This window comes from Vanacampus margaritifer, chromosome 2 (assembly GCF_051991255.1).
Source record: "Vanacampus margaritifer isolate UIUO_Vmar chromosome 2, RoL_Vmar_1.0, whole genome shotgun sequence".
Lineage (NCBI taxonomy): Eukaryota > Metazoa > Chordata > Actinopteri > Syngnathiformes > Syngnathidae > Vanacampus > Vanacampus margaritifer.
Window position 1 is genome coordinate 48,193,669 of NC_135433.1, and position 10,701 is coordinate 48,204,369.

Consider the following 10,701-nt stretch of genomic DNA (forward strand, 5'->3'; position numbering starts at 1 on the left):
GACAAAAACAGAAATGTTTTCTTTTCTTTTATATATACAGCACCTTGCAAAAGTATTCACCCCCTTCAGTTTTTCAACATTTTGGCACGGCACGATCACAAACAAATTTCATGTGAAAGTTAAACACAAAGTAGCACACAATCGTGACGTGGAAAAAGGTGGATATCTTATTTGAAACTTGTTTTACAACTAAAAAACTGAAAAGCACTGTGTACAAAAGTATTCAATTAATACTTTGTCAACCCCTTTTTGCTGCAATTACAGCAATTGCAGCTTCAAGTCTGTTGGGGTATGTCTCTTTCAGTTTTGCACTTCTAGGGACTGAAATTTTTGTCCATTCCTCCTTGCAAAACAGCTCAAGCTCAGCTAGGTTAGATGGAGAGGTCTGTAAAAGCACACAGCACAGAAAAGAGTATTATGATAACTAAAGAGCACACTAGGTTGGTCCGGGACAAATTTGTGGACAGAGGACAAGGAAACAAAAGGATTTCAAAAGCTTTTAACATCACAGAGTACTATCTAATCAACCAGTGAGAAGTGGTACCAAACAACCACAAATCTCCCAAGACAAGGCCGCCCCTCCAAAGTTTCTGACCGAAGGAGGGCACTAAATCAAAGAAGTACCCAAGAGGCCTTTGATCACTATAAATCAGGGCCCCTGATTTGATATGGACAGATTGGGAAACTGTCCATAGAACAATCATCAGCCGAGTACTGCACAAATCTGGCCTGTATAGAAGGGCAAGATAAAAGCCATTTCTAAAAGGGAGCCACAAAAAGTCACCAGTCACAGCCATGTAGGAGACACCGCTGACAAGTGGAAGAAAGTGCTCTGGTAAGATGAGACCAAAATGGAACTTTGTGGCCTACATGACAAACACGATGCTTGGTGTAAGAACAACACTGCTCATCAGTCTCAATACACCATCCCCACTGTCAAACATGGAGGTGGGAGCATCGTGCTCTCGGGGTGCTTTTATTCTGCAGGGACAGGGAAGATGGATGGCACCAAATACAGGTCAATCTTGGAAGAGAACCTGTTTTCACAAACGCTCTTCATCCAACCGAACTGAGCAGAAGCTGTTTTGCAAGGAGGAATGGGCAAAAATTTCAGTCACAAGAAGTACAAAACTGATAAGAGACATACCCCGAAAGACTTGAAGCTGTAATTGCAGCAAAAGGGCACTTTTGCACACCCTACTTGTCAGTTTTTTAGTTGCAAAACAAGTTTGAAATGAACTTCACGATTGTGTGCTACTTTGTGTTTAACTTTCACATAAAATTTCAATGAAAAATATTTGTTTGTGGTCTTGCCGTGCCAAAATGTTGAAAAAGTGAAGGGCGATGAACACTTTTGCAAGGCGCTGTACAAAACAATAACTTTCCATTCATGTTTCCCCATTTCCATCCATCTATTTAGATCGTTTACCCTCAGCAGGTGACCGGTGAGCTAGACCCTTGCACTGGTCGCCAGTCAATCGCACGGCACATTTAGACAAACAAATATTCACACAAGGGGACATTTTAGAGTCTTCAGTCAATCTAATATCCATGGTTTGGAACGTGCGAGGAAGTACTAGAACCCGGTTTTGAACCCCAAACTTCAGAACTGTGAGGCAGATGTGCTAATAGCATGCCTGTGTGGAGTGTGCTTGTTCTCTCCCCATTTTCTCCAGGTATTTGGGCTTCATCCAACATTCAAATAACACGTTCCCATGACAAAATTTCCAATTTTGGTCGTTCTTCAAACTCCCGACTCTCATTTGCAACCCTACCTACCTGGTAGACCACCTCGTCTATCTGTAGCTCCATCATCTTGGCGGCTGCAGCTGGCTGCGTAAACCAGATGAGGACTTCCAAAGGCCTTGTCGACTGTCGAGGTGTTTTTGGATCAAGTCAGCGCAGGAGAAAGGTGTAATTCCGCATAACAGTCACCTCGGTGAAGGAAATATAACCGTATGAATATACAGAGGGCCACTCCTCCTCCTCCTCCTCCTCCTCTGCCAGCTCGTCGTGTCACGGCCCAGCTAGAAGAGTCCCCCCGAATAGCACAATACAACGACCTCAGCGATGGTGGAACCGTGAGGCTGTCTCTCTAGTGGATGTGGCCTCTCCGGAGCCATGCCGAATGGGGAGAGAGATGCCTTCGTCGATAATGCCGCACCTGCCTCTCAGCAGCCGCAGCCCCCGAGCCAAGACATTGCTGGCTAGGAAAATAAATACTTTAAATAATAAATAGAATAATAAATAAGATAACCAACGTCGATTGATGCCGCTATGAGGAGGTTTGTGACATTTTTCCCCTCTTCGGGTCGGGAGGTGATGGTGATGTCTCCCAATGGGAGAGGTTCTCGCAATCGTCAGATGGAGGAGCCAGCTGACCCACTGGGGATGACGTCACAACGGCTGCATCAAGTTAGCACAGGGCACCGGAAATCCGGTTGAAAGCTATGAGTTAAAATACTGTACACGAATCTTAGCAATAACATCGACTTCTGGCGACGTAGAAGTATTAAGTGTTGACTTGACCTCTCTATTTGTTATATTTACACCGTGTCATCACCTGCGAAGTACGAATGTAACATTGGTACTTCATGAATTAGCGCCACTTAGATTTGCAATTTTGATTTGATTTTGTAACGTGAAAAAATAAACTCGTGTTTTGTTAATGATGCACCAATTACAAAAGCAAATGTCATAAGTACACATATTACTCGTATATATATATATATATATATATGTATTTAAAAGTACAATTTTTGGTGAGATAAAATCACCTGAAAACTGTGTTTTAATTTTGCAGGCTAAAACCGGAATTCGACTAGCACATTAGCCTTAAAAGTCCCTAGTGATACATTATAATAATAATGACGATGCACTCTGAAACTGATGCTTCACTGGTGAGAGACAAAGACAGCCGATGATACACAGCTAAAAAGGCTAAATGATAAGCCACGTTGTTCAGAATTGTACAGTATGAAAAAGCAACCTGCAGTCATTGACGGAAGGGTTTAGTGAATCACTTACGTAGAAGTTCATTATATAGGCCTATGCCTATTGTTTGGATCCATTTTAACAATCATATCTGGTTAATTCACAATTCAGCAAAATAAAATTTGATAATGGTATCAAAATGTTTCATGAGGCTGAGTCTAATAAAAATACGGTTTTCCTTTACGCCAATACAATCAATCAAATAAGTTTCACTCCTGCCTGTGTCCATTTAACCAAAATAATTCAAAATGTGGCTACAGTGGTTGTACTTTGATGTGTCTAAAACTCACATCTAAAATATGTCGATGTTAAAAAAGAAACGGGACAGTGCAACAGAGTCAATATTGAAGATGTGATGTAACATCAATTTCACAGAAAATGATTTGAACTGATGAGAGTCAGAAGACTTGACACTGAAGCGCATTGAGTGAAGCTTAGTCAACTGTGTGATATGGAGTAAATTATATACATATTAAAGGACAGTGAAGCAGAAAAAAAAGTTTTTTCCCCCCAGTAATTAAAAAAAAATGTTTATCTCATCACTCTGTGTGAATCTTTAGTGCTCAGTGACCACTCCCTTTGCACACAGCTAGTCTGGCCTGTATTGCGCACAACACTGGGGAGGAGGCCCATCCCATCATTTAATTCACGGCAATTTTCATTGAGCAAGGCTCAAGAAGTAACAGGAACACTAAGTAATAGCTTATATAGCTCAGTGCAAGGACATCAAAAGTGTCAGCCGGTTGTCAGGGAAAATGGATCTAACAGCGGACAGATTGTCAAACAGCATAATATGCTAATCATTTAAATAAAACGGAAAACATGGTTCTCCCCCCCCTTTATTTATTTTTTTTACTTAAATTGTTTGGAACAATTTCAGTGTTGTGTAACAATAGTTTGCATTGAGGCAAACTAATGGATTGTCAACTGTGCAATATTGTACTGAAGATGTAAACAAATTGCCTTGGTGACAAGGTAAAACCCACAATAAATATTCATGTTATTTTAAACGTGAAAGACGATGGTAATGCTAATCGTTTACCCTTGTGACCCATATTTAGATCTGAGACAGGGGAACAATGCTGTAGCATTTTTGTGCAATATAAATAGTTACCTCAAGGTGGCAGTATCCATTAATCAAATACTGTTGTAGCTGGATAAATGTAGTCATGATACTTTCATCCCAGGAGTGCTGCAACCATGCCTAAAACGTTTTTTTTTTGTTTTCTGACTGCAGTTAAACAGGCTAGATTTTGGCCAGGGATAAAGGGTGGCAATTCTGCGAGGGCAAGAATTGTCAACAGCAGTAGAAAACAAGTCCGGCTTTGTATGCTAAATTTACACTGCTGCAAACATTCAGGGCACGCGCAGTGCTTGTTTAGAAAGTATGTCACCATTTTATTAGCTAGCAGTGAAGCTCAACTATCCACTGAATGATGCTCAGTCAGTCATCCAACTGCAAAAAAACATTTTATTGCAATACACAGGGTTGAATTCTGCTGCACTCATTGCTGCCAGGCACATCAACACACAGGGGGGACGGGCCGGTGCCAAAATACTTTCAATGTGCATCATGAAATGAGTGAAGAGGTGATACCGAAAAAGCTCACCTGAACTCGGGTGAGCCACAACTTGTCCAGAGTTCTCCCCCGTCTCCAACTGTTTTAATTTAAAACATAAACAGAGGCCAACCCCGAGGAGGAAAAACAAACAGCATGTTCTCAGATAAAGCAAGCAATGAGGGCAAAGCAGAAAACACACATTCGCGTAAAATCAAAATGGAATTTCTTTAGGGACCGCAGAAACATTTTTGGGGTAAACAACCACATTCATCTTTGATTCAATGGCAATTATGGGGGGGTATTTTCTTCCCTGAAGAATCAGTTGTGACAGTAGGCCTTTATGTGACAGGCACGTTTGGATGATGGGAAGAAAAAGGCGAAAGATCACAGATGACAGAACTGCTCTAACTGGTGGTCTGAAGTAAGCCAATGGTGAAAACAAAGGTGATTTTGAAGGCCACCATGTTGCATAAACTAAAGGAAGGGGTGGGTGGGGGGTCAAACTAGAGGGCTTATGCACCTATACAGTATTGAGAGGAAACCATTTCACATTGGTAGTGACAATTGATTGAAAAGGCGGCGATTGTATTATGCAGGTTGAAGGGTCAAAGAGGGATGGAGGGGGGCGAGGAGATGGGGCGGCTGAAAATCAGGCTGAAAGTGCAACGAATTGAGAACAACAGATCAGTCCGCGTTTGCTATCGAGAACAACAGATCTTCTCATGTACATGTGAGACAACCATGAGGGGTGATGGGTGTTGGAATGAAAGGCGATGCATGGGGGAGCAGACAAAACATGTGGAGGGTAGACCCACACGAGGAAAAGGGGTGGGGTCAGCGGCTCAGTAGAACACCACGCTGGACTTTCCTCCTGGGGGGTTAAGGACCCTGTTGTGAGAGCGAGGCTTGGGTCCCAGGTGAGGCTCGTGTTTCTTCAGGTCATCAGTGGGTGGGGTGGACGAGGGGCAGGAGGAGGGGGCGGGCTTTGGGGTAGGCGGAGTAGCAGTAGGCTCCTCCTTAGCTGGCACAACGGCTGGTGTGGCAATTTGCTCTTTGGCCTCAGGCTGGCCGACGTTGACTTCGGGCTGGCCGACGTTGACTTCGGGCTGGCCGACGTTGACTTCGGGCTGGCCGACGTTGACTTCGGGCTGGCTGACTTTGACCTCTAATGCTTTAACAGGAACCCCGACTGTAATGAAAACAAGGCTTAAAGCTGTTAAATGCCACTCCAAGTTTACTGTCAGTCATTAAACAAAAATGACACCTTGTATATTTAAAACAGCAAAACACCAATCTAAAGAAAGACTGCTAGCTTAATGCTAACACTAATTAGCATCTGTTGCTGTGCCCTATAGTTTTGAACAGAAATGGTTCGGCAACATGTAGACATACAGTATTAAAGTACACGCTATCATCTGCCTAGAATGACTAATATTAGATCCATACTGATGAGCTCAAAGACGAGTTGAGACGCTATGAATTCCACTGAGTTTTGGCAGGACAGGCCTGCTGCAACATGATTGGCTGCTGTAAGGGCTGTCAAGAAGTACAGTAGGATAGGATTAATAATAACGCGACAATAAATAGTATGAAAAAAACTAGGGCTGTGTTTTTTGGGGGATTTTTCTTTTTGAGCCCGATATCGATTAATTAAACCATGAACCGATTTTAATATATCTTTTTTCATAAAAAAATTCATAAGCAAATAGCATTGTAAAGGCAAATCTTTTAAATTTATATTTACAATTATTGAATTAGAATTATGAAAATGTTTTATCTCATCCTTGCTGATGGCAATGCTTGTGTAACATTTAAGTGATTATAACGTTACTTTTATAAATAAACTGAATCATTTAACCAGTTACTGCCTTTGCAAAATTTTATTTGGAATTTAATGTTTGTGTTGTTTTTATCATGTCCTTGATATTGAAAAATAATTATTGATCCATAATTAATATAAATTGTAGTGAATCGAATCTGAAAAAAAAAAAATCAAAATCAAATTGAACTGAACTCGAAATGGAATCCATTGAGGAAATTAGAATAAATACCCCGCCTGAGAAAAAAAAAAACTGTCTCCTATGCTGCCCCCAGTTGGCCAATGTGGGCACAATTGATGCAAGGCACTACTAAAGAGTAAAAAAAATAAAATTATGTAAATACCATTCTTAACAAAACACTAAACCTTCATCCTTGTGTGCATCCCACATTTTGACATTCTTTTACCAAATGGAGAATCGAGAGAGAGCAAGCAGTAAATCAAAGTGTGTCGAAATTTCTAAAAAGCTCCACCCCCACCTCCACTGAACTAACTAATCTGCACATTCATTGTGAATATTATTTACTTTTGTAATTTCTAGACACTGGCAAGAACATAGTGACGAACCTCATCTTAATGATCACACCGAGGTTTTAAAATGTAAAAAAAAAAATAAATCTCTGAGTAAGATGCTCACCTGGTGATGGGGGTTCAGGTCCTGCGGTTAGATTGTCCTGTAAAAAAAATAAATAAATAATAAAAACACACAATCATGGCCATTTCATTTTGCAAGATCAAACTATCGACTAAGGAAGCCTGCAGCACTGCACTTGGACACTCAGCATATTTCCAATCCACTTTCAATAGTGTATCAATGCAGACCATGGCTGCACAAGCTTGTTGTGCCGAGTCAGCAGAGAAGGAAATTAAAATAGAGTACACTTCACCTTTGGCTTATTTGGGTGACTTCTGCTTTGGCTGTGGACATCTGCACTGTCCCCTGAACCAAATATGTCGCTGGTTGGTCCACCTGGAGGAAGGGGTCTCTGTGGTTGGACTGGAGGTTCAGGTTCCCCAAATATCCCACTGCTCTTACCTCCTACATGACACAATATCACAAAGTATTAATGTATTAATTCATTTGTTTTTCTCTTCTAAATGTGTTGTCCATCATACACGAACATGTCAATATCACGTTTGAGTCCTTGGTTTATTTACGGTCGCGACATACGGCGTCCCACGACAAGAGAGCACACAAGTTAGCATACTTTCTTTTTTAATTTATGTTTTTTATATATGGCCTAGTCCTATATTTTTTTCATTCAAGTATTTACTGCAGTAAGACTTTACTACTACATTAACGTACGTTAACTAGTACAGACAATGGCCCATTTTAACATACAAATACAGGTTGCATCACTGCAGTAGGAAGGGAACTCCCTCGTAAATAGAGGACCCATGGTACATAAACTGTAGGGGTGTGCCCAATTTTTTTTTTCAATCTAATTTAGTATGATTCAGAATCGATTTTAAATGTCCCAAAATCGATTTTATTTAAATTATTTTATACTGTCTGCCCTTTGTTTGTGTGTGCCTTTATTGGGAGCGCTGTTCATGTTGTACCCGGTTTGGCCACTGAGGGGCAGTGTGGTTCCACACGGTCTAATACACTGTTAAGTTGTAACCACATTAGAGAGTAGAAGGGAAAAGTCACGATCAAGTTATTCCAATAAAAGTTGTTTTGTTTTTTTGCAGCGTGGAGCTGTTCTTTTGAGTAATAAAAGTGCCGCGAGTAGCGCACTAGTTAGCATTAGCGAGTCCGACTGGAGTAGATTATTACGATTCCTTGAACATCTATAAATTGAAGCAAAAATCATTGTCAATCAAATCATTTTGAATCAAAAATTTTTGTCATTCAAAAATCGATTCTGAATCGAATCGCACACACAAAAATCGGAATCCAATAGTGAGACATTCAAAGATTCCCACCCCTAATAAACTGCATTAGATTACACCCAACGCTAAATCTGAATTGCATTTTTGGCATTAAAAATATGTCTCTAATATTCTTACAACATGTTAAAATAGTAAATGCAAATTATTATTATTTTTACAGCCCGCATTTGTACATCTCCTATTTGATATGACTTATTGACCATTCGTCATATTAAGTCACATCTTGCACAAAGTGTCATATTGATGACGCATGACTCAAAAATAGCATGCTTAACTTGGAAAATGCTTAGCAAAGAGGGGGCTTGCATTCAAGAGGAGAACAGTGGAGATGTCTATGAAGAAATTATCACATGAAAGTAACAGTTTTCACACACCCTCTTTTCCCCCACATCCATTACACGCTTGTCTCACCTGGAGGGTTGGAGCGCCTGGGTGCAGTCTGGGGCTCCTCTGGTGAGGCAAACAAGTTAGATGCCATTTTATTTGGTCTTCTAGATTGGGGGGCTTCCTCTTCATAGCCACCAAACAGATTACTGGAGCCACCGCCGGGAGGCCGCAGCACCCTGCAGAGGACAGATGTACTTTGCTCAACTTTAATAGGAATTAGATTTGCAATCCAATTATATGAAGTCTAACCTCTTTATAATGTGGAATCTAGATATAAATGAGAACTATCTAAGCCTCAGCGAGCCATTTATTTTGGCTGACGAGAGGATTATGAGTTACAGTACAATAGGAATATTTTTTTAGAGCAGTTTGGTCATCATAAATTCAGCTATTTCATTTATTTTGGCACCAATCTTCCATTATTGACTAAAAAAATTTACCTACTCGTAGTTTCTTGTAATCATGTCTATAAGCGCTTAAAGTTTACTTTGGTACCAATAACCTAAGGTGAAGGGAGTTGAGGTGCTTCATTTAGTCAAATGTATGGATGGATGGTTGTTTGCTGCCATCTTGGTGCCAAGGACCTATATAGGAAGTTGAAGTGAGTTGAATTTCAGTTAGACATAAGATATGCTTTGCCACCATTTTGTGTCAATTATTCATGGATTTTTGCAATTCACGGTCGAACCGGCTCTCATTCATAAATTTAATTTCAGTACATAAACTATACATTTTTCTTACATATTTGTTTGGTGGTTTGTGGTTAGATTATTCTAGAGTGAAACGTATGCCTAGACTTAAAGGTTGTGTGAAACACTGCCGTATGCTACGTCGTAATGCTAATGGGCAGTTAACACTGCAGACAGTCCACGCTGACAGACAACATGATCATATGGTCGGAAAGGGCGCCATATCGCAACAAAATTTGCGAGACTTACTACATACTAAGTAACTATTTTAATCGGACTATTCTATAGTAGACAACAGAGCTGGACAACTTAAATTGATCTTAAGCATCAGTTGGATGAATTCGCATTTCATTAAAGGGAACAATTTAGTCGTGTAGCATAGGTGCTAGCACAAAGACGAGAAAGAAGCTTCACACTTCCGCAGGCGCAGCAGACAACGCCTGCTCGATTAGCACAAAAGCTAATTCTCAATTTATTCGCCAAGACAACTTGTATCACGGCAGCTCAAGATGAACCAAACAAGATATCATGTACAAAGAGGCTACAACTGTCATAACTGAAGATGAAAAACGACACCAAAAGCTACCACGTATGTTTAATTCGCATGACGAGATCGCCGAGCAGTTACCTAGGCTTAAAACAATCTTCAACATAATGTTTATTATTCACCTGGAGCTCGGTTTTGACCCAGTATCCAGCCCTTGAAACACGTTGGTCGAAGTCATCGTGGATTTTGTTGGGTGTTCAAGTTTGCGAAGACAACTTAGTCACTCTGCCAACTGGACGACTTGTAGGTTCCTCCTTCGTCTCGTTTGCTCCCACCCAAACTCCTTTGCGAAGAGTGTCAGTCGGAGCAAGAGTGACACTACAAGATATTACTTGTTTTGCATGACGGGATAGCCCGCAGACTATTTTATTTTATTGAGCGCAAAAGTAAGGTTTATAAAGTCCAGATATTTGTTTTTAAATGTTGGAAATGAAATTAAAAGGTCGTCAGAAAAATAAATAATACTATTTGCACTTCCCACCACTGATTCTCAACAACACTACAAGCAGAGGCCAGGACAAAAAAATCGAGGCTTGTGATTAACCGAATATATTTTATAGTTGTGTAATTTTCTCAAATGTTGCTGTTTATAACACAATATCGAATCACGTTGATTCGTGGCTGTTACATCAATCATTTTGAGGCGTGGCTCTTCATCATAGCTTTAAATGTCGCCACTATATCACGAAAGTTGTGGTCATATAAAATTATATGACAAACATTTTACCGTTTGTTCGTTTTGGTACGATTAAGAAACTTGAAAACACGAGACCGGAAAAGAACTACAATTGGTCAGTCCCCTGGCAT

General features: G+C 40.4%; 2 protein-coding genes across 19 annotated transcripts in view; both read right to left on the reverse strand.

The window, feature by feature from the left end:
* The window catches only part of mapk8ip3 (mitogen-activated protein kinase 8 interacting protein 3), a 49,828-nt gene extending 47,429 nt beyond the window's left edge, over positions 1–2,399 (reverse strand). For 13 of the 18 annotated variants that reach the window (XM_077556542.1, XM_077556541.1, XM_077556529.1 and 10 more), the window contains exon 1: positions 1,780–2,399. In XM_077556542.1, the coding sequence (XP_077412668.1) occupies positions 1,780–1,815 (36 nt within the window). In that variant the 5' untranslated portion in view covers positions 1,816–2,399. The remainder of the gene's footprint in view (positions 1–1,779) is intronic. The other 5 variants (XM_077556539.1, XM_077556536.1, XM_077556538.1 and 2 more) reach the window with 1 other exon arrangement.
* Positions 2,400–4,445: 2,046 nt separating this feature from the next.
* jpt2 (Jupiter microtubule associated homolog 2) lies at positions 4,446–10,302 on the reverse strand. The gene is made up of 5 exons (XM_077559521.1): positions 10,017–10,302; positions 8,683–8,834; positions 7,263–7,414; positions 7,013–7,049; positions 4,446–5,745 (listed from the first exon to the last, which is right to left on the reverse strand). The coding sequence occupies exons 1-5, from the start codon at positions 10,070–10,072 to the stop codon at positions 5,399–5,401; spliced, it is 744 nt and encodes a 247-aa protein (XP_077415647.1). The 5' UTR covers positions 10,073–10,302; the 3' UTR covers positions 4,446–5,398.
* Positions 10,303–10,701: the final 399 nt, after the last annotated feature.